The 24,528-nt window shown below is 32.5% G+C and overlaps 1 protein-coding gene across 7 annotated transcripts in view; it reads left to right on the top strand.

Moving 5' to 3' along the window:
* DGKB (diacylglycerol kinase beta) overlaps window positions 1-24,528 on the top strand; it is a 704,768-nt gene that overhangs the window by 250,379 nt on the left and 429,861 nt on the right. For all 7 annotated transcript variants that reach the window (XM_041728249.1, XM_041728247.1, XM_041728246.1 and 4 more), the window contains 3 exons: window positions 3,479-3,595; window positions 12,372-12,445; window positions 15,631-15,705. In XM_041728249.1, coding sequence (XP_041584183.1) covers window positions 3,479-3,595; window positions 12,372-12,445; window positions 15,631-15,705 — 266 coding nt within the window. The remainder of the gene's footprint in view (window positions 1-3,478; window positions 3,596-12,371; window positions 12,446-15,630; window positions 15,706-24,528) is intronic.

Genomic DNA, 24,528 nt, shown 5'->3' with positions numbered 1-24,528 from the left:
CAACTTTAGTTTTAATAATGATGCAAACTCAGGTTGGTGATCTCTTCCTGAAATTTTTCAATAACTTCAGGATGTATTCAGGATTTTTTTCTATTAACTTGTTATATACCTCTTTCTTATAATTTTAGATATCAAAAATAAAACCTAGGTTGAACATTCAATTTAGGTTTTAAAATTTTGTTTTTACATTTTATAAAGGCTTCTATAAACCATTTATTTACTCCAATTTACTCAGGAAGATGACTCCCAGGAGAGTCATGAAGCTACTTAATCAACTGCTTTCTGTTAGTTGGAGATTCTTACCAGCAAAGGAATTCTCCTAGCTATGAGCATAGCTAAGAATAAAATCATGTTAACAGATGATTTGGTAGCTCTTTACAGACATATACTTAAATGTCTTAAATTTCCAGCACTATATATATAAATAATTTAGTCATAAATATCCAGTTTTAATATTACCAGCCGACTTATATTTACTTAATTCTTGTAACCTAAACATTTTAGGAATTAAATTCCAAATAGCGATTGTTGGATTATATGACATTATACAAGGTATATACGTATGATGGAATATAAGATACCTGAGATAATCTTTATCTTCTACACTGTAGATTTTTATGGAATATTGTTACCATGTCTTATATTCCTGCATTCAAGAATCTAGAAAGAAATTATTCCCATACTTTCCACCAGTATTACATTTTTGAATGGTTAATACAAGTTATGGATTTTTACTCGTAAATATTGAGCCTTATTTATTTAAACATATACTTAAATATAACTAAGTGTAATTTTTCATATATATGCACTTGGAAATATAATGAACACTTTGCATAATTGTAATACTAATGAGCACCCTAATGGGAGAGCCACACTTCATTATTCATAATAACTTTCATTTATTGAGCACATATTCTAATATAGGCACAATGTTAGGAATTAATGTATTTTTTTCATAAACTTCACACAACTCTGAGAAATAGGTATTGCTATCTCCATTTTTGAATAAGAGTTAAGTTCTCTAAGGTTACATAATATTTAAATAGCAGAGATGGGATTCAGCTCAAGCTTTCTGACTCCAAACTTCAGCCTAAAATCCACTTTTTCTATGCATTATACTCTTAACACTCTTTGGACAAAATTATAATCTGCAAGTTTAGAAAAAATGATCTATCTTTAAAAAAATCAATATTTTTGCCAGAAATTATGCTTAAATGAAAGTATGTCATTCTCCAAAGAAAGTGAATTTCAGGAATCTTATTACACCATCCATTTTTAGCCACACAAAAATATATTCAGTGATTTTACCATGAAATTTCAAGGTGAACCGACTATATTTATTAGCATCTTTTTTGGTCTGAGAAGTTTTCTGATTCATCTGGTCCTTAAAAATAACTTTACATTGGGGGCACCTGGGTGGCTCAGTCAGTTAGGTGTCTGATACTATTTCACGGTGTGAGTTTAAATCCCTTGTTAGGCTCCATTCTGGGCATTGAGCCTACTAAAAAAACAAAACAAAACAACAACAACAAAAACAACAACAACAACAAAAAACCCCACCGACTTTGGTTTTAAGTCCACTTAAAATATGTTCCAAAATTACAGAAGTTGAAATGATGCTCTATAAAGCAAATATAGGAACCAGAAAATATGTCACTCGAGTATTTAAGCACACATGGCAGAGAGTGTTATTGGATCAGAACAACTTTTCATACCAAATCTAGACATGACCCAAGAATCCCTCTCAATACAATACTTCAGGAACTTAATTTTTTATGTTAATTAATTTATTTCTCTATTCACTTATCTTGACTTTTGTCAGGTACTTTAGGATCTGATGTAGAACAGTGAAGCAAACAAAGTACTTTCTTGTGTGGAGTTTTGACTAAAGTGGGGAAAGACCAGCATTAAACTAATTAAATAGAAAACGTTTCAACTTGTAGGAAATTATACATAACATTTTATTTATTTATTTATTTATTTATTTATTTATTTATTTATTTATTTATTTATGTTTCTATAAAAAGAGGCTAAAGAGAATTGAGAAATCTACCTGACATTTGAACAGGAGCCTAAAGTGAGGAGCAAGCTCAACAAATATACAGGAAAGAGCTTTCCAGCAGAGTGAAGAGTGATTGCAAAAGCTCTGAATTAAGAGCATGTTTGTTGTGATCAAGGATTAATGAGGAGGTAGGGGTAGCTGGACATACATCCACAAATAGTGGCTGTTGTATAGAGGGGTAGCTGGACATACATCCACAAATGTGGCTGTTGTATAGAGACCTGACTATAGGGAGACAAAGATCAAAGCAGATTGACCCATTACCTGATGGTTATGATAATCCCAGAAAAGAAGATAGGCCTAAAGTATGTAATGATGGAGATGGTGAGTCATCATTCAGTTTGGGATTGTTTTTAAGAAAGGTAGGCAGGAAATGTAAAAAAAAAAAAAAAAAAAAAATTGGATGTTTTAGGATGAATGTGTATTTTAGACACTCGTGGAAAGTTAGAAAGGGCATTTGTATATAGGAGTTAAATTTCAAGGGAGAAACATGAGCAGAAACTATAAATTTAGAAGTCCTCCTCATGAAGTTGAAATTCAGAGTCTGGAGATTTCATGAAGGTACCTAAGGAGTGAGTGTAGAGAGTGAAGATGAAGTGTTCAAGGAAGAGGTTAAATGTTATGGACCATACATCTGGAGGAAGAACCAATGGAAGAGCCTCTGAGGAAGCAGTTAGTGACGTAAGAAGAGAGCTATGAGTGAGACAAAGCTGTGTCCAGAAGCCTACTGAGACCAGTGTTTAAGAGGGAAGACAGAGGTCAATTCTGTCAAATTCTGCTAAAAAAGTGGAAAAGAGGAAGGCCAACCCATGAAAAGATCACTGATGATTTTAAGAAGAGTAGATTTGGTGGATAAATGGTGAAAAAAGTTCATTGGGTTGGATGGAAGGGAGAGTGAGAGAAGAGGAAACCAGAAACAAGGAGACAACTGTATGAAGTGTTTCCACTGTGAACAAAAGAATTAACTGGGATGGAGCATGTATTTTAAGTTGTATGTCATCCTGGATATAAATAGCAGTTTAAAAGTTCATGATGTGTGCATTTTCAATATTACCTGTATTTATAAGCATTATTTTTAGTGCTCAATACCAAATCTTTTATAGCTCCATATTATTTATTTGTGCCACTCCTTATGAAAATAATTAGCTTTAGTGGTTCTTGATAATGTATGATGAACAGTCCTAATTGGGCACATAGGGGGAATGCCATCTGGTTTTCTTTCTTATAGTCTCTTTAATTGATATTTTTATTATGCATCTATCACATGGACTAAGCCAGTTGAAAGCAATAGCTTTCTTAGTATTCAATAGGAACTCCAAATTAGGAATGTGGGCCCTAGTTTGTAGCCACAAAAGTTTTCTATGTGTTGCCCTTTTTAGTAAAACAACATTCTTAAAAAAGATTTCCTCCTCACAGGAAAGACAAGCAACAGTGAAAAAGGAAAAAGGTGGTTCCCAGCAGTCAAACAAAGTGATAGATAAGAACAAAATGCAAAGAGCCAACTCTGTGACGGTGGATGGGCAAGGCTTACAGGTATGACTTTTTAAATCCAAATTTGAGTAGCTTTCATATTTCTTACTTTTATGCTCTTCTATGTTCAGCTATCAACATATTTATTTAATGTGGAGATTAGCTCAGCAGAGGACTCCAGAAAGATCCTTATTAATTTATCAAGATGTCAGTTTTATATGTGATTGACAGTGACACTCCAATTACATTAATCACTTCTGATGTTATGTGCATTTAAACTCAAATTGGTAAGAAATCTTTTGCCAATCTAAAGGTTTTGCAAAATCACTAAATATACACATTTGTTATGTGCATATATATTATTTATTTATATTTTATTTTCTCCATATATGTTGTTTATATACTTAGAAGAGTCAATTTAGTTGTAAAAAAATGTCTAGAAAAAATAAAATGAATTTCATGTTGTGGATACCTTTGTTCCTACGTAAATAGTAAAATAAAGGATTTATTAGGATTTATCCATATCTTTTGAAGTTTTTATTCAAAATTGAAACCCCGTATATGTTTCTACTTTAAATAAACATAGGTAGCTCAAAATCATATTTGCAGTACTTTAAAATTCTCTACAATATCCCTAGAATCTCTGACATCAGGAGTAAGATTTTTTCAGTCTGCATTTTAAGACACACTGTAGATTGTGTGTATTGCTTTGATTTGCATCTGTTCTTCACTCCAACATAAAAACAATCAGTGAAGTTGCCTGAATCAATGAAATTGTGTTTGATTTTATTTTTGTGTTTTTAACTTTTACATTTCTCTCTTCTAATTTTCCTTTCCTTCTTTAACAATATGCTTCAAGTTTCATGTTCTCCAGAAAATTTACCTTCCACTTATCAAAGAAAAATATATTTTGTCACATACTTACCTTTAATATACATAACTTTATATTTCATTTTCATTTATTATTTTACCTATGATACTATGGATTATGTGTCTTATCTCCCTTAATTTGGAAGCAGAGTTCAGAGCACATAGCAGTTGCCTAAATGCATGTTTCTTTATTGTCTTGATTATCTTATTGAAAGTTTAATAATAATTTCTTAAATATTGGTAACCAGATTGCTTATTCATTTTGATCTAATAAAACACATTGAGAATAGAAATATTTTTGAAATGATGGCACAAATTAAGTGATCCTATAAAATTTTTAGAGAAAAAAATCAACATTTATAAATTTAGTACTTCAGTTGCAAATATTGATTAGTTAAATCTTTGGTCACTCTGCATTCCATTGAATTTTAAAATCCAGGTACACTTCACACATGGCTTAACACTTCTCGAGCCATGTATGAAATGGAAGGGAAACATGTACCATTTGTTAAATAGTATATGCTAGACACCATGGTAGTATTTTATGCCTATTAAATAAGTGAATCTTCTCAACAAGCAAGATAAATATTCTTACTTCTCTCAATAAATTATAATAAATAGCATTATAGTCACCACTTTTGAAATGTTCATAGGTAGAGTTATTCCCAGAGCCTCACAGTGAAGTCCGTGGTAAAGTCAAAGTTTAGTGATGACCATCTAACTCTGAGTGTATGGGTTTTACTCCTACAATACTGGGTCTTTTTGGTTAAAAAAAGTTTAACAGGCATAAAAATCTAACTTTCTGATCACTTTGTTCTGACCGCCTGCTTTTCTCTGTGAATGTATTATATCTCTCAAACCAGATAATAACTTTTTTGTAACTTCCTTTTGCATATGAATTTATCTGGTAAAGTTGTTAGCAAGCACAGGGTAGACATCAGCCCTTATAAAAGAGCAGTAAAGAAATACTCTGATTATTATCATCATCATTTTTTTGAATTTTAAATATTGGTTTATAGTCATATGCAATAATCTGTTTCACCTCAGCAGAATGGACTGAAATATGATACCCATATGTATTCACATAGTTTTGAGGAAAATGTAAAAATGGTAAGAGAATAAATTATTGGATAACTAATACAAAGTACAAAAATAAATAAATTTTGTGGTAATAATCAACTTTAAAATAATAAAGTGGTCATTCTTTATCAGGAAAGGTAAAAAGATATGCCAGAAAATTAATTTTTTTGTGTTTTAGAAAATGTATACCATGAAAAAGCATTGAGTTGCAGCCTGGTTTGCATATAAGTCTGTGACAGAAGAGATCTACACTGCTTAAGACTATTAATCATAGTTAAGCACATTCATCTTACTTCTTTCCAGCTAACCAGCATAATGATCAGGATTATTATTTCTAATTAGAGGAAGTAATAGATCATGTATAACCTTAGGATGAGTCTCATTAATTAACCCAGGTCCTAGGGGACTTCAAATAGAGGTGGTTAGGCACTCTGTCTTTGTCACTGCTCACACCATAGGTTTACACTTAATACATATGATCAAATGTAATTGAAACTACAATTTCTAACATGTACAAGATGTAAAAATGAAGATGACTATTCACATGTGAAAAAACAAGTGAAATAGAACCATCATGTAAACTGTATTAAACTGAAGTTACCTTGTCCCTAATTATTCTCTGAGAAGGATTTACAAATAAAAGGGTCGCTTGACAATCAAAAAAGTCTAGTTTGTAGCACTCTTTACACTAGAAAAAAGAAGGAGTCTTTATACTTAAACACATAAAACTGAGCCAGTGCCATCCCCTACCACAGCTGCCTCTCCCTATTCTTATCATCTTCCTTATTTGCAATATCTCATTCTTATGCTCACCAAGACTGTAAATATATTTATCTATCTATCTATCTATCTATCTATCTATCTATCTATCTATCTATCATCTATCTATCTATATCTCTGTATGTCTCCATGTGTACTATATACAACTATATAATGTCTGTATACAATTAATTCCTTTTATTTGATTGATGTATGTGTGTGTGCGAGCATATGTGTGTACATGTGTGTGCCCCTTGATGACTTTAGGATCCTCAAGCAGCTTAGCTCTTCCATAATAAGCTCTTCATTGTCATTTTAACTCTCTAAGTACAGAGTTATTATTCTACACTTTAATATAACAACCTTGAAACTGAGTTCCCGTTCCCAACTTATAATGTGCTAGATTGTAAATAATAAGGAAAAAAAATGGAGCTCATTTTTTTGAAGCTCAGTAGTAAGTGGCAGGACTGAGAGAGTTGTCTCTAATTTTAAGTAACATGGTCATACTGGGCCTCATTATAATGTGATATTTGATTAAAGACTTAGTTGAGGCCTTTTGTCTATGGATATCTAGGTGATGGGCAGCACTGAGATAGGGGCATGCCTAGCAAGTTCTTGGATCAACAAGAACAACTGCATGGTTGAAGCATGAGGAAGAGTACTTTAGAGAAGTAATGGGAACTAGATACTACAGAGCGTTCAAGGCCTATATAAGAACTCTTATTTTCCATCTGAGAGAGATGGTGAGATACAACATGATCCCTACTTAAATGTTGAAAGGCTTACCCTTGTTGAGGTTAGATTGTTAGGGAGCATAGAGTCAAGTCTGGTAATGGCCCCCAGTTATTTAGGGTTTATAGGATGGGGGCATATTCAGTGTAGAGAAGGGGAGGTAAAGAGATGGATTCTCCACATATTTTGAAGACAGAATCAACAGGATGTGCTGATAGATTGGAGATAGGGTTTATTAGAAAGAGAGAAACTAGGGACATCTCTAAAGATATTTGGCCCATTCACCTGAAATGATGAACTTGCCATTGATGGAGATAAAGAAGGGTCTGGACAGATAGGTTTTGGAGAGAAATTTCTGTTGTTGTTAGACATCTAAATGGAGATTTTAGGTAGACAGACAGATATGTGAATCTAGAATTCAGGGCAAAGGATAGATATAAATTTGGACGTGAAAGGCATATTGGCAGCACCTAAAACTATCAGATAAAATGAGATTACCGAGAGAGAATGTATAGATTAAGGATTGTTAAACTGAGACCCAAAGCCAGTTTTTTTCATGCTTCAAGCAGAGCAACTTGCTCTTCATCTGTCTTATATACTGTTCCACTTCAGATTATTTCAAAAGCTGTGTAGATATTTACTTCCAAATAAAAATAGGTTTAGGCAGACAAATGTTTTTATGTATTTTTTAGCTTCCCTTCCCATTACACCAAAAGCTGTAACAAAAAGGGTATAATATTTAAGGATGGCAGTAAGTCATGTTCAAAATGACAGGATTTTACATCTTATTTCAAAATTTTGTATGAAATAAAAAAAGAAAATTCATCACAGTAAAGACTACATTAGATATAGTTTAAAGAGAATTAGTAAACTTGAACATATGATTGATTTATTACTGTTATTTAATTACCGGGTCCTATGAAAGTTTTACTAGTTGTCCCAGTAATGACTTATAACAAGAGCAGGGAGTACAGAATCGTGTTAACTTTCTGGTTTTGATAGTTGTGCTGTGTTTATGTAAGAGAATGTTCCTGTATATAGGCTATCCTAAAGTAAACAGGAGTGATAAAATAACATTTTGGCAACTTAGTTTCAAGAGGTTCAGGTAAAAAATGTTATCTGAACAGTCCTTTTAACTTTTTCTGTAAATTTGAAATTGTTTTAAATTATACAAATAAAAATATCACTTCAGAATATAAAAAAAATATTGTTGGATATTTCCATAAAACTTTATTCAAAATCAGATATACCAAATTTAAGAAAGTAAGAAAACTTTGTATTCTTTTAACCTATTTTTTATTTTAGATATATGTGATTTACATTATAATAAAAATTAGCTCTGCTAGACTGAATTCTGAATTCTGTAAGTTAGTTCTTACCTGGTTTTGACTTCTCTGAAAAACAAAATCTGGAATTAAATAGATTGAATTAAATAATTGAAATATCACATATGGTAATGTCTATGTATTTTTCCCTTATCTCAGACTCTTTAAGTTACAAAAGGATTAACTGAAAATGATTATGCCCCTACTCAGTAAGGAGAATAACATAAAGTAAAATAAAATGAAATACAGATTCTCTTCGGGGATTTTGGTATTAAGTTTTTGTTCTTCACTCAGGGTCTAGAATTATTTTCCAGTTTGATGAAGTATAAAATTTCTATGCCTGGTTCCATCTGTGTTCAATTCTGCGCCCTTGTGGGTCTTGTCCTTCATACCAGTTACAATTAGGTTCTGCAGCATGTAACAGGGAAACAACAAAAACAAAACATAACATTGGTTTAGACAAGATAGCCATACATTTTTCTCTCATTTAAATAAAGTCCAGAAGTAGATCTCTAGAAATAGGGCTAATAAGACAGTTCCAGATTTTTATCAGGGTTGGTACTCTTTCCTGTCCTCCATTTGTGGTATCTTCAAGGCCACCTCATTATCAAAGATGGCGGCTGGTCCTTAAAATATTGAATTTCATGCTGGTTTCCAGAAGAAGATGACTAGAAGTTCTCACTTTTTCTGTTTAAAGAGCATATTTTGAGTTTTCATAAAACACTTCTGTAGTAGTCAAATTGGGCTATAAGCATAAATATTTATAGATGAGTGGTTTAAGCAACAGGTATTTATTTATCTCAGTTCTCAAGGCTGGAAAGCTCAAGATTAAGGGGACAAATTAAATTTTATTCTGAGTTCTATTCTCTTGGCTTACAGGTGGCAGTCATCTCTCACATGACCTTCTTTTTGTAGTGCACAGATGCAGGGATAGATCTTTCTTTTATAAGGGCACTACTACTATCTGAAGCTCCCACTCTCACGACTTCATCTAACATTCCTTGCTTCCCTGTCTTCAAATACTATCACACTGGGGAATAGGATTTCAACATAAAATTTGGGGAAACACAATTCAGTCCATAGAAATTTCCAATTATAGACAAATAGACAAAATATAGACACATTTTTTCTACTTAGACTATTTATTTGTGTTTTTATATGGCAAGACACCAAAAGTCACACCTTCTTAAAGGTCTTTAAAAGAAATACATATTTAAATTCTACAAAGAATAGCAACAGCTTCCAAGATACAGTTGTGATGGGAGGGGCCAATCTTTCAAAGTTACCCTTTGCTCAGGGTTCTTTCACTAACTGTAAAGAGGAATATGAAGAGTAAGTGATAGTAGCAGTCTTCAACAATAAGATGTTTCTCCTTCCTTCAGGAGTATTGGCGCACAAAGTAGCTGTTTATTATTAGGTTGACAGACTTGAAAATGACTATGTGATACTGCAGGTTTCATGCTGTCAAATTAAAAAATTCCATCTTTGGCCTTATGGCTCCCAAATTTACTCTGCTGGATTGGCTGGCTGGCTTTCTTTCTTTCTTTCTTTCTTTCTTTCTTTCTTTCTTTCCTCTTTTCTTCCTTTTTTTCAATATTTTATTTATTTATTTAGAGAAAGAGAACAGGAGCCAGGAAAGGAGCAGAAGGCGAAGGACAATCAAGGAGCCAGATGTGGGGCTCAATCCCAGGACGCTGAGACCATAACCTGAGCCAAAGGCAGACGCTTAACTGACTGAGTCACCCAGGGTCTCCATGGATTGGCTTTTATTTGATAAATAATTATGATGCCTTTAAATATTCTAGTAAATATGTATTTCTGAAAGGCATTCCAAAGCATATTTCAAATAAATTGTAAATATTGAACTCAGTGTGAATTTAATATAATCTATTTTAATAGAATGATAAGCTGAATGTTGAGTTTAGGGAAGATCATCCTAATGTGAGTTGGGGTTCAGATTTAATGTTTTCCTCAGAAACCTTTACTTACCTTGAGATTCTTACCTTTCTTTAAAAATAAGGAACAACAATTCAAATTAAGTGCAAAATCAACTAAAATCCACATGTGTTAACATTACTCTTTTTGCATTTGCAAACTTCAGGCGTTCTATCTGATTTTATAATTATATGAAAAAATAAAGAAAATTGAATTACAAGTCTTTAGATCAAGTCATGTTTTGGTGTTTCTTTATTTTAGCTTTTATTTATTTATTTTTTATTTTTTTTTAAAGGAAGATTCTGGTTTTCCCTTGTTTTTATTTGTATCCCCCCCCCCCTTAGTCTCTGCTTCTCTTTCTCTTTCTTTCTCTTATGTTGATGCTTGTCTCCTTTCTCCCTCTCTCTTTTTTCTTTCTTTTTAAAGATTTTTTTTTTAATTTTTATTTATTTATGATAGTCACACAGAGAGAGAGAGAGAGAGAGAGGCAGAGACACAGGCAGAGGGAGAAGCAGGCTCCATGCACCGGGAGCCCGATGTGGGATTCGATCGCGGGTCTCCAGGATCGCGCCCTGGGCCAAAGGCAGGCGCTAAACCGCTGCGCCACCCAGGGATCCCTATTTTAGCTTTTAAATGAGGGGAGAAGGGCACACATTACAAGTCAGTAGCTTAATCTAGTAGGTACTTTCTATATATTAATTGATTGAGCACATTTGGTTCAGGAGAGAAAAACTGGGATGTTACTACAAATCTGTCTTACTTCCTAACTGAACTAGAACCAAACTAGGAACAAGGAATCTTTGTTCTCTTTACAGAGGAAGGTAAAACAGACAATAGGTTATAATGACAAGTAGAATAAGAGTAGAAAAATTAACAATATTTTACTAAGGTTTCTTCTATAACTAATATGAAGATTTTAACATTTCCCTAGTGCCTATATGCTTGTTAGAAAAATTACATTTCACCTAAGGTTGGAGGAAAATATATTAGAAGAATATTTTATGTTGTTTAAACAAACAGGAAGAAAGGACGTCATATGGTTAAATGGTTGTTTTTAATTACATATTTAAGAATACTTTCAAAGAGAAAAATTCATAGCAATAAAGGATCCCTATTATCTACATTTAAAAAACAAACTGATATAGAACTTTGCAACTTAACCTTAAGAGGGCTCCAGTAGTTGTATACTTTGTTACTAAATATTTTTTGTCAAACTGTATTTAGATGGTGGTAGATTGAATAGGAACACTTGTATTTAAGAGTCTATCTATTAAAATTAAATTCAGGTAAAATGTCAGAGTTCTTCCCTACCATCCTATCAAAACCAACTTTTCCTCCTCACACCAATAAAGAGCTATCATTTAAAAAATTATTTCCTTTCATGGCATGTTTCACTGCTAACTGTATATGTGTTTGTTTTTTGTCTATTTCTCTACTAGAACATAAGCTCCACTAGGAGAGACACTTTTTCTTGTTCAATCAAGAAATCAGTAGTGACAAAAGCAGTACATGACTTAGAGTAGGAGCACAGTCAATTTATGAATTCCTGTTTAGCCAAGAGACTCAAATAACTTGTCCTCTACTCTCCATGCAGGGAAAGAATACATTGAGGAAACATTGTGCAGAGGGGGACGGTTAGGCTGAAAGAGACTTCAAACCATATTATTGAGATTCTAATTGACAAGTGATTGGGTAGATGGATTCCACACTTGTCACAAAGCTCTAAAGTAGGTGTCATCTGTAAAGTCAAGGCCTCTATCTTCTTATCTCTTTCTTCTAATCTTTTTTCTCCCCAAAATATTCTGCTTTATTCTGGCTGCTATACTCACTGCCCCACAAATCGTACCTTTTGTTTTTGTCTCATGGCTATTCAAACACCAATCTGTCTTTATAGCTGCCTTCCTATCTGCCCTATACCTAACTAGACCCTACCTCTCTTTGTGGAATGAGTATGCCTTTTAATGTATATAGTCAAAGCACAGGGATTGAGTTGCTAAATAGATCTGTCTCTCCATCCATATTACAGAACTTAAGAGATATATTCTTGAAGTTAATTGGTATTTCATGAATTATAAATAACAAGCATCTCTTCAGACATAATGGGAATAATGTGTCCATCTATCCAACTTTTCTTCTAGATTACTCCTGTTCCTGGTACTCATCCACTTTTAGTTTTCGTGAACCCCAAAAGTGGTGGGAAGCAAGGAGAGCGGTATGTTTTTAGAAATCAGTGTATTTTCCGTGTCATCTGTATGTAAAAAGATAAACTAAAATTACAAGATAAAAACATTTTAAAACATTTTTCCCTATGGTTTACAATTTTAATGTGAAATAAATAATTCTACATCTATATGTAATATATTGGTAGGATCTCTCCTTATTTTTACTGTTCAAATATTAATATAATAATGGCCTTTGTATTATCATAGCTTGGGTATCTGAATTCTCTTTACCCTACGTATTGCACCTAGACCTTAGCAAAGAGCTTTGTATACAACATGGCTCCATAAATACTGTTGCATTGAAATTGGTTCTCTAAATGGTCAACATGGTGACTTCAAGTAATTCATCATTCAGTAGTGAGGAACAGAATTTATGTCCAGCTTCTAGACAAATTACATTATAATGATTTTCTGCATGTGTGTTTTTGGAGTACATGATGCTGTATATCCTGGAGAAGCACAATATATTTAATCTGAATTATAATGAGCTGTATTATCAGGTATCACAATATATTGGCAGACAACACAAAATTTCCATTTTTGTAGTAAATTAGTGATTAAATCATAAGATTTAATAAAAATTAGAAAATCGCAACACTGAAGAGTAAATCTTATGTCCTATTAAAAGAGGTGTCATAAAAATGCAGTTGCACTTGCTTTAATAATTTCTAGAAATCTTTACTAATCTCATTCCAAAAATGAACAAATAAAAGCATTCATATAAACACTATGATAATAAAGCAGAAATTTCCATTGTGGTTCATCAAATAATGAAATTGAAAGTTGAAATGTTTTTATGATAAGTGGAATTTTATAATTTCCTTCCTTACTATCTAACTTCACAGCTTTTTCAATGAAATGAAGATTACTATTCATTTTCCAATCAACAAAATATTATTTCTGCTTAGAATTTTTTTCCTTTGTTAACATAGAGTTGCATATTTTTTATTGTGCTAAACATGATAGAAAATATTTTAAATAATTAGTGGCTTAATTAAAATATTTATATTGTTTTATTTAAAAGAATAGTTGCTTCACTTTTACAGATACAAAAATAGTAATTACATAATAATGCTAAAATAATTTTCTCCATTACTATGTATAGTCTGTCCACTTTATATGTTATGGATATTTAGGAAAAAAGTAAAGTCTTCACACAGAATTAGATAAGAATTAAATTCATGTTGGAATTTAGAGACAAATGAAGTATCAAGAGAAAGAACGAAAAGGTATATTTTCAAAAGGAAAATATTCCCTTCGAATAAGAACATGGATCATGCAGGATGACCCATACTGAATATCTGACTTTCCTTCCTCCCATTAAGAAAAAAACAAACAAACAAACATAGAAACACTAAAGTCATAAGTTAATTAAACTTAATGGGGGGGAGGGATGATACTCGAGTACTTTTATATGTACACCCATTTATGTTTTGTTCTTTATACATAAATAGGGACCAATCAAAGGAAATGTAAATATGTATACATGTGAAGGAAATCTATTATGAGTGCAATGTAAGTTTTTCTGAATGAGTAAAAGTCATCTTTCACAAAAAAATGATATTCCATTCAAGATTTCCTTTGAAAATATTTGTGTTTCCTGACGTTGATATGTTAGATAAGTAGCAAAAGGTTACAAAATTATATATTCACACCAAGTTTCCCATACTGGTCAACAGGTGTAAAAATGTTCACGTAGTGTTCATTCATTCAAACAGCAACACCTGAATGAATCCAAACTCACAAGCAGATATACCACAAATCACAAGGTGAATGCTAAACTAGAAATATTTAAAATAAAGGTGCTGTGGAAGTTCAGAGGAAGAAATGGCTTTCTGAAGACTGAGAAGTCTTTGGACAAGAGGTAGCTTTTGAGTTGATGTAAGTAGATGTTTTCCAGCTGAAGGAAAGAAGGATTTGTGAAAGGGTGTAGTGTTTTTTAGGGAACCAGGAAATAATCCCTGAGCTTAAAGTTTAAGGAAAAAGAAGGTGAAAAGACAAGGTATAACCTATTTTGAATATAATAAAACATCTTTTAGGATAAATAACTAGACCTTAGGAACTTTCCATCAAGGAGACAACATGACTATACTTAACCAGCACTATGTAAGAGTGCTGGATAGGTAAGAATTTTATAGAGCTAATGAGAGAGCTTGAAAGCCTGAGCAAAGGCAGTGAGATATAATTGCCAAGTTTAATAGACATTACTGTTAGAAGGTGGCAGGACTGTTCTCCAATCAGGGTCAGGTGCTGGGGAAAAAGAAGTATTGAGCATGACTCATGAACTTTCTTGAGACAGTAGCTCATATAGTTAATAGAAACCTAGAATGTGAGGTTATTGCAGTTTTGGGAGTCAGGTGATATAACAGACACTATGTAGTAAATTTGGGCAGTTTCTATCAGTAAAGATAGTATGAATGTACTTGTAAAATATATGGTAATATTTTTACAGTGATTAAAAACTACCTTTTAAAAACTAAATATATTCCTTCATTTTTAATATCTCGTCTAAGAATACCAATATAGGATGTGTATCTACTTAGAAACATTTGTGTTGCATTTGTTGTAGAATGATTGATTTCTTTTAGAAAAAAATGAATTATTTAATATGTACTCGTTGAAATAGTTTAGCAATTGTGTGAGCTGACTTATCAGATGATTGTTTATGTGAAATAATTAAGCAGATGAGGTCACATTCTCTGAATACATACATACATACAACATGCACAGTTCCATTTTATATGTGGGATAGTTTTCATCTTGATTAGATTGGCCCAAAAACCTGTAAACTTCACAAGGATCAATTAGGAGAAGGTATGTAAGTAATTTTATTCTGATATTTTTAAAAAATATATTTGAAATCTAATTAGCTAAATAATATTCAAAAGCATGATAAAGAATATTCTAAATGCATATGCATGTTTAGAATGCAAATATCATTATTTCTAAGTTCTAAGCTTTATTGCCTTTATAATGGCTACTAAGCCTCTTTTTCAAAGAACCATAAGTTCTTATTGAGCTGTTATACTTCTAATATTACCAGTCTAAATTTTATCAAATATATTTAGTTACAACCATGCATATAATTAAAAGATTAAGAGGTGCTATTTATTTAAAAATTGATGAGTATTACTAAATTTCTTTTTCTTTTCTTCCCGTGTTTTCATCTTTATAGAATTTATAGAAAATTCCAATATCTACTAAATCCTCGTCAGGTTTACAGTCTTTCTGGGAATGGACCAATGCCAGGGTAAGTCCAAGCATAATCATAATATCATTACATCGACTCATTTAATATTAATTAATAAAATAAGCAACTTGATGTATCTAGAAATAATTTTATTTGAATACAACAGCCAGATTATTATACATAAAAACATTGAGCATCAACCATATAAAAGTAACCAGTGCAGATGCTATATTTCAGAATAGCCTTTTTCAACCAGATGTTTTTCCCTTCTAAGTATTGTGAAGTACTGCTACTACTGCTATTACTACTACTACTACTACTACTACTACTCACACAAACACACTCGCTGTGTACTTAAACATCCAAACCAACTGTTTGCAGAACCACCGCCTCTTTTTTTTGTTTGTTTGTTTTTAAATACAGAATGAGGATCTACTATAGAGGGAAAGCTGGTTAACAAAGAATAGAAATCATAATATTTTTTCATTTACTACTCACAAAATCTAGTGAGCATCACTCTTTTACAAGATATTTTATTAATAGGCAAGACATAGCAAAATAAATTTATTCTTTACAGCAGAAACGATGTACTGTTAATATCACAAGTATATACTGAAATCAATCGTCATTAATTTAGCCTCGTTAACTAACCAATATCATCTTCCACTGACCTGTTTTCTGTCAACTCGAATAAACATTAAATCAGATGAAGTAGAAAGAAGCTCTAAAGTGCTTACATGAACTTCTTTATAAACAACAACAAAAACAGCAAAAAAAAAAAAAAATCAGTGTAATTAAAATAAGTTTTCTAGGTTATTCTCAGAAACTAGAAGCCAGATATTGAAATTGGATTCCTTTAAATGCTCAGAACAAAATGTATACCATTGTGTCTAATGTTAAATAAATGTAAATAAAATACAATTAATTAACATAGGCTCTCATATATTCATCTATTTCTTTCACTCCCTGCTACCTGCTGGCCAGTGCCAGCAGAGCAGCTATCTGTAGTACACCCTTGCTGTACAAGGCAGGATCATCATAAGCAGTTAGTTCAGAACAATGTCTTTGTCAAGTTCCAGACCCCAGAATCTAAAGGATCATGATCAGATTATTGGCTATTGAGCCACATGCAGGAAGTCCCAATCTAGATAAAGCCATGCAAAAGTAAAACCTTTATGTTAACACAGAAACTTAGGATGGCTCTTTTTCTTATTCTTCAATATTCTCTGAATTTCAAAGCAGTAGCTCTTATTCTGTTTAAGCAATGATGTATTCAAAAGTTTAGCTATTCCAGGACCTCTGTAGTTCTATTCAGACCAATAAATCCAGGATTTTCCCATATTTCATAATTAAATGCAATGCCTACTGAACTTTATTATAAGCCTATGTGTCTTCTTGGTCTTTTTCTGTAAAATGAGAAAAATATTACCTAATTTATAGGATGGTTGTGAAGTTAAATGGGATCATTCCTATGAAGCATATAAAATATGCTTATTACATATGTCCTCAATTAATGTTCATTATTATCAATACTATTTATAGTAATATTAGTTGATAATTACATGTTTATAGCTCTATGTAAATATACTGCAATAACATTGACTTTAGCCTTGTTTTCACCGTTTCATTTTTTCCCACTCTATAAATATGTATCACATGGTTGCTTTCACTCTCTCAATTTTAGGCATCCTATTATCCTGTACTCTATTTTAATATATTGAAAAAATAAAAGTGATATATATGTACTTGTGAAAATCCACACTACAATAAGTGTCATTTAGTAAGTTAAAGGCCTCCCTTCAAGCACTAACACTCCTCAGATAATAGCACTGCAAATTGTTTGTGTTTATTATACCAGAACTCCTTATATGAACATAAAACCTCATGTGTATATGTGATATTTTTAAATATAATATATTCATGTGTATAATGCATTCATACACACATGCATATGTATATTATATAAATAAGTAGTTTTTTATATAATTTGGAGTATAGATCGTTTATTGCTCTGCATCTTGTTTTTTTTTAACTCAAAAGTGTATGATGGATATTTTTTGAGTTCAGATATTGATCAGTTTGATTGTTTTTAAGAGCTGCACAATATTCCATAGTTTTGTTAGCTATTGAATTATTGATAAGCATTGAGATGGTCTGTACTTTTAAATTATTACCAAATATTCAAAGTTAATGTTTATCAATGTATTTGTTTCTCAAAAGCATGTTCAAATGTTTTCATCAAATAGGTTGATATAGGTAGGATTGCTTGATTGAGAATATTTTCCATTTTAATTGTGTAAGGTTCTGCCAAAGTTCTAATAAAAAAATTTGAGTTGAATATAATCCCAGAAATAACATATAAGGCTTATTTCCCTAAGTATTCTTTAACTCGATTATCTTCAGTAATTTCAATTTTTTAATGTTATAGGTGAAAATATATTTGTGAATAAAAAATAAATATACTTGTATTCACATATCTTTGATCAATTATAAAGCATAACATGGCATTAATTAGATATGTTTTTCTATAAACAACAGAAATCTGCTCTGGCTTATTATCCAATATAAAGTGCCATTATGAAGTTACTCCTAGATTTAGTAGAAAAATAATGAACTGTTTCAGTAAGGATAGGATCAGGACAATATGAGGAAATGGAGTAGTAGGAATAAAAGGACAAAGTCCCATGGTAGTTATTGCTGAGAGGAATTGATTCCAGTTGCTTTTGGTATTCTTATTTCTCTGCTCAGCATTCAGATCTCAGGGAGAAGTATATTTACTGGTTTCTTTTATTTCCCACACCACAGCCTTTGCTTATTTAGGATGAGGGATCTTGACTGGCAGTCCTGGCAAGTTTTGTTCCCTCAAAGATACACAAAGGTGCTAAAATCCAAGGATGAATTCTTGAAGGAAATAAACAATAGGTGTTCAGCATAATCCAGTCATAGGGATGTCCAATATCTCTTCTTTTCTGAACATAACAATTGAAAAACAGAATTTTACTAGTCAATATATTGCTACTACCAAATGTACAACTGAAAACACACAGTCTCCTAAAATGTAGACACCCCAAATTTTCATACAGTTACTATATCCAGCTCCAAGTCCGGGTTTGCTGGAAACATCTGTGGAGATGACTATTTTCTCCTCAGTCTCCATACATTTGGGCTTAAGATACAGAAATGTAATGAGAAAATTAAAGATTTAACTGCAAATATGAATTTAATTGATTGATGATTTTAATTCATTCTTTATGAATGAAACACGTGTAAAGTCTGTGGCCTTGGTTTTACAACTGGTTGGAAGTTGTAGCTGAAACTTAAAACATTTCTGCTGCCTAAACATTTTTACCCAGGGCAGTGACCTGTTTATAACTGATCGTCCTGAGACTTTGGTAGTATTATTTGCCTAGGGCTGAATTAGTCCCTCATTTACCTTTACTGAAATGCATGGTGGTACATGGCAGTATTAGAGTTATTATCAAATATTTCCAGGTCTCCTCCCAGGCACTTGATTTTATTTAACTTCCTTTAACTGTAGCAATTTAGAGTGTTTATATGGCTCTCACAATAAACTATAGGCAGAAAGTAGATTTTCCGTGTTTTTTCTTTTGCCACAGTAACCAGCAGTAATTCAGAGATTGCCTCTTTTTTAACTGGGATCACAGAGTGAAGAGAGGTAGAAAGGCCTCCTCTTCCCACACACCACTATACCCATGATCCCCAATGGATGAGGGTTAAATAAACCTCTGTAAGGTTAGGCCCCTATGATTTTTGGTTGTTATATATAACCTAGCCTTTCATGGTAAACCGATGCTAGAGAGAGAGATCCTATTACAATTCTCTATTCCCATTGTAGCAGCAAACCTATTCTTTTTTCTTTTTTTTTTTTTTTTTTTTTTTTTTTTTTTTTTTTGCTTGTTTACCTAGTGCTTTGAAAAGCCTCAAAAATGTCTTGGTGTCAGTTTTAGCTACTAACTCAATGAAAACTTTATTGTCTCATATGGCAGCATTCTTCACTTTGGTGTTAAATCATGTAAACCATAGTAATTAAAAATCAAGGAGGTGGGAAGCAAAATTTTGAAAGTAGATGTATTAGTGTTCTTCAGAGAAGCAGAACCAATAGGTCATATATAGAGAGATGTATTATAAGGAATTGGCTTATATGTTACTGGGGACTGGCAAGTACAAAATCTATAGAATCAATGTTTCAGTTTGAATCTAAAGGTTGGCAAGCTATTTTAGAACCAGAAAGAGCCAGTGTCCTAGTTTGAAGGCATCAAGCTAAAGAGTTCTCTCTTTATGGAGTGGGGTCAGTCTTTTATTCTATTTTGACCTTCAGCTGATTGGATGGGGCCCACCCACATATTGGAGGGCAATCTCCTTTACATAGTTTACCAAATTAAGTGTAAATCTCATCCAAACATACCATCACATAAACACACAGAATAATGTTTGGGCAATTATCTGGTCACCTCATGGACCAACCACGTTGACACATAAAATTAACAATCACAATGTGTATTAAACATAATTGTAATTTCCATCACCCAAACTTTACCTTTTGGCCTCAGAACCATGTTTTTTCCTGACACGAGTAAGCAGCATCATATAGTTTAGAGCACATGCTACGTGGCTTGTAGAACACCATTTAAGTATTACCACTGATTCAGTTACTGAATCTTTAGTAGGCTATTTCAGTTATACTCACTAACTGCCTCTGCCTGATAAAACACAAGAGAAGACTTTTAAGTCTTGGGAGGATCGACCCAAGACTTTCTTTCTTCTATTGTCTTTCTTCCTTCTCTGTGAAAGGAACTTTTTGAAAGGAGACAACAGTGTGAGACATTACGATAGTGTCTAAATCATTCAATAAGTCAATTGCTATGACATTGACAAGATATAATGGGAAGGAAAAGTAAATCCAATTACTAGAATAAACGTCTAGTGCAGTGAGACAAAAGGCTTCAGTTGCATTATGAAAAAGATCAGGTTATTTAGACTGTCCCTAAATAGTTGGCTGAGTCCCTAAAGTAAATCAACATATTGGAGTTTACTTATTTCTTTGATGACAACTGAGCACTCCAGAGTCAGTAACTACCCTTCTTGTTGAAAATAAATTAGTGTTATTTCTTCCATAGCCTCTCTCTTTTTCTAAAAGAACTTTTTTGTTTGTTTTAGATTTTATTTATTTATTCATGGGAGACACACAGAGAGAGGCAGATGGAGAAGCAGGCTCCTTGCAGGGAGCCCAATGAGGGACTTGATCCTGGGACTCCAGGATCACGCCCTTGGCCAAAGGCAGATCCTCAACCACTGAACCACCCAAGCATCCTCCATAGCCTCTCTTCCTACCAATATGAACTAGAGCCTTATCTTTTTTTTTTTTTTTTTTTTTTTTGCATGCTCACTAGGAGTAACTAAGGAAAAATGCTGATGGGGATTCCTTTGGGTCATTTACAGTCCCAACTATGGGTTCATCCTGAGCAGTTCGCTTATATAAGCTTTTCTTTTATCACTAATTATCCATTCTTGTTCTTTTCAAGTTCCTCAAAGTATAAGCTATATTATTAGCCAGTACTGTTGCATTGGTGTATTTCATAAACTCTGAACATCAAGTAGACAACAAGTTTTACTGGTTAAAATCCTGCCCCCTGGTCAATTGGTCTTCTTTCCTGTCCTCCCTATATACTCCCAGTATAGTTGTGCTGGTAGAGCAGTCTGCTACTTCTCGTATGTCAGAGAGGGGCATCGGTAAACCAATTTTTTTTTTCCTTAGGGAGTAAGAATAAAAAAAAAAATATCTGTGAGGACATAGGTATGGGTTGAAGCAGTGGTGCAGAATATAGGCAGATTCTGAATATCTGAGGGGTGGTACCAAGCATTTGAATGTCTTAAAACCTCCCCAGGTCATTCTATCCAGTCAGCATGGAGAATTACTGAATAAATAGATTGATTGCATATAATAGATATAATAGATATTAAGGTATTATAGGCCATATTGATATGGTACAAATATGGTAACTTCCCAATAACATTTCTACTAATCATTGTAAATTCTTAGACAATCATCAGTCTTTTGCACTACCATTTTTACAGGTTGTCACATATGGATGAATCAGCAACTCATAATTATCTCTTAGATCAAAGTTCATATTCAAATTTCAGAGAAAAACTGTCTCATTGCCCTCACTTTGGCCATATGCTTACCCTATTATTTGGGTCAATACAGTTGGTTTACTTGTTTAATAGATCTATCAAAAACGTTCTCAGCACTGTTTTCCATAATCAAATAGGGCTGAAAGTACAGATGCTCCAAACAAGTATTGTTTTTCTTATTATACTAAACTTTTATATTTCTTATGTAAAGCATATGCTCTTTTATTTGCCCATTTTCCTTTTGATTTATTTGTCCTTCTTAATGTTCATTTATGGATCTCATTTCATAAATATTAACACCATCATTTTATATACCTTACAAATGTTTTCTTCTGGTTTGTTCTGTATACCTTCAATTTATATATTTTCTTCTTTTTTATCCATATAAACATTGAAAATTTTCAATTACTAATCTTATGAAGGATGATTTCTCTATTTTATATGTTTTAGAAAATCTTTCCTCAAGCCAAGATTATGAAATGTTCCTGTATATCTTCTTTCGTTACTTTTATATTTTGTTTTAAATTTCTGACGTTTCATCTTTAAAGATTACATTTTCTCTTAGAAATTCACTGAAAGATACAGATTAAGTAGAGACGGAGCACAGTTTCCCCCTTACATTTAAATGTAATTGTCCAGGGCACCTGTGTGGCTCAGTTCATTTAGTGTCTGACTTGATTTCAACTCAGGTCACATGATCTCAGGGTTGTGAGATTGAGCCCATGTTGGATTTCATGCTGGATGTGGATCCCTGCTTAAGATCTCCAGGATCGTGCCCTGGGCCAAAGGCAGGCGCCAAACCGCTGCGCCACCCAGGGATCCCACCATCTCTCCTCCCACCATCTGTGCTCTCTTTAAAAAAATAATTAAAAAAAGTAATTGTCCCAACAAAAGCTATTCATTAGTTCACTGTTTCTCCACTGAATTGACATATTTCATATATGAATAAATAATATATATGCTAGAGTATTGCTACCCTTTGCTTTGTTGATCTGGTTGTTGATTCAAGTGATTTAATGACATTTATCCTCCCTTGTTTGTTCATGTCTCAAGTTTCAAAAAAAAAAAATGAGTTTGAATGTAATCGCACTGAATTTCTAGTTTCAGTTGGATCACTATGTGAATGCCCTGTTTCTGATACTACTGCACTGTGTCACAAGTGGTAGACCTGTGCTTCTATGGAAAGCTGTTCCTTGTTATCCTGGAGGCGAATGCCACAGGTGGCTTTTAATGGGGACTGTGGCCAGGCTATGCTCTAAGTCTCCACTTAGTCCCATGACTGACCTGCTTGCTTGTCATGACTCTTGCCATCCCTATTTCTGGCTGTGCTATCTCTAATCAAGCTTTGTTGATAGAGCTACTTTTGTAGTGGTTCCCTTTTAGTGTTTTGCTTCAGAAACTGTTCCATTCTGTAAGGTCTCTACTACTGTAATATTCATTGTGATTTAGTTTCATATTTGTTTCTGGTATATTACTTTCTCACTGCTACAATAGATGTACTTTAAAAATATATGTGTTTTATCTGCCACCATGAGCCTGCAATTATTCCTTATTTTAATATCTTTTTTTCCCATTTTTCCTTTTTAGGACACCAAATTTTTAAATCTTTTTGTATGCATGTCTTCTCTTATCCTATCTTTATCTATTTATTTCTTTTCTGACACTTTGTTTATAGAGTAGAAATTTTTCTTAGTGTATTGAAACTATGCTAATCCTTAGTGTGAATTATTTAGTAAATACCATATTCTCTGAGCATTTCTCTTTTTGTCTTGTTTTCAAGGCAGAAATGGCTATTGTTTGTTTACTTCCATTGTATCTCCTTAAATAGATTCTCTCTGATTCTATTCTCTTTAGTGATCTCTAAAACTAATATCTATGTCATAAAATTGGTTTCTTCCTGATAATGCATATTGTGATCTAACTGAATAAATTATTTGGAGGTATAGCTTTTTGGAAAAGATGAAATATAAAATATGCATTGTTTTCTGGTTAGAGAACAATGTATTTTTTTCTTTCAGAACATTAAAGTAAACATGCACATATCTAGCTGTTACAACTGGGTATGCTAATGTGGCCTATGAAAAGTCAATATCAAGTTTTTGTGTACTTGTGAGATAGCTTTTTCATTTCTAACTTGATGCTTTGTGAAAATACACATGGTTTATTTTATTCTCATATCATCCCTAAAATATTCAGAAAAAATATCAGGGATTTATTGAACTGAAACAAAATGTAAAATAAATCTTTTCAAATCATGTAAATTATTTTCCATATTGGTAGCATAATTAGGTATAATGAATTTTTCATGAAAGGTGCTTTATAGAATTCGTTGGTTTCTTTTAACTGAACTAAGTGCAAAACATATATAATATTAAAAATAAAATTTAACAGCCTTTAAATTCACATATTCTAAGTATCATATATATTTGCATAGGGAAATTTTTTAATATGTTCTATTATGATAAATGTGTGACTTAGGAAAGATATAACAGATTTCACAGATTTTATTACTTTCTTAATTTAAGATATTATTTTATATAACAAAGTTTCTACCATATTTTATGTAAATAAAAGCCATCTTGAATCAGAACTTATGCCCTCCTACATAATGTCTCCTGTTATGGAATCTTTTTATGTCAGAGAGCTAAACAAAATCCTCAGAAGACTGAGAAAAAGTTTATCAAAACTCAATATAGCTTTACTGGAAATTTCCAGAAAAAAATGTTA

This window comes from Vulpes lagopus, chromosome 13 (genome assembly GCF_018345385.1).
Source record: "Vulpes lagopus strain Blue_001 chromosome 13, ASM1834538v1, whole genome shotgun sequence".
Lineage (NCBI taxonomy): Eukaryota > Metazoa > Chordata > Mammalia > Carnivora > Canidae > Vulpes > Vulpes lagopus.
Note: the sequence above shows the minus strand (reverse complement) of the source record. Positions and strands in the feature narration are given on the sequence as shown.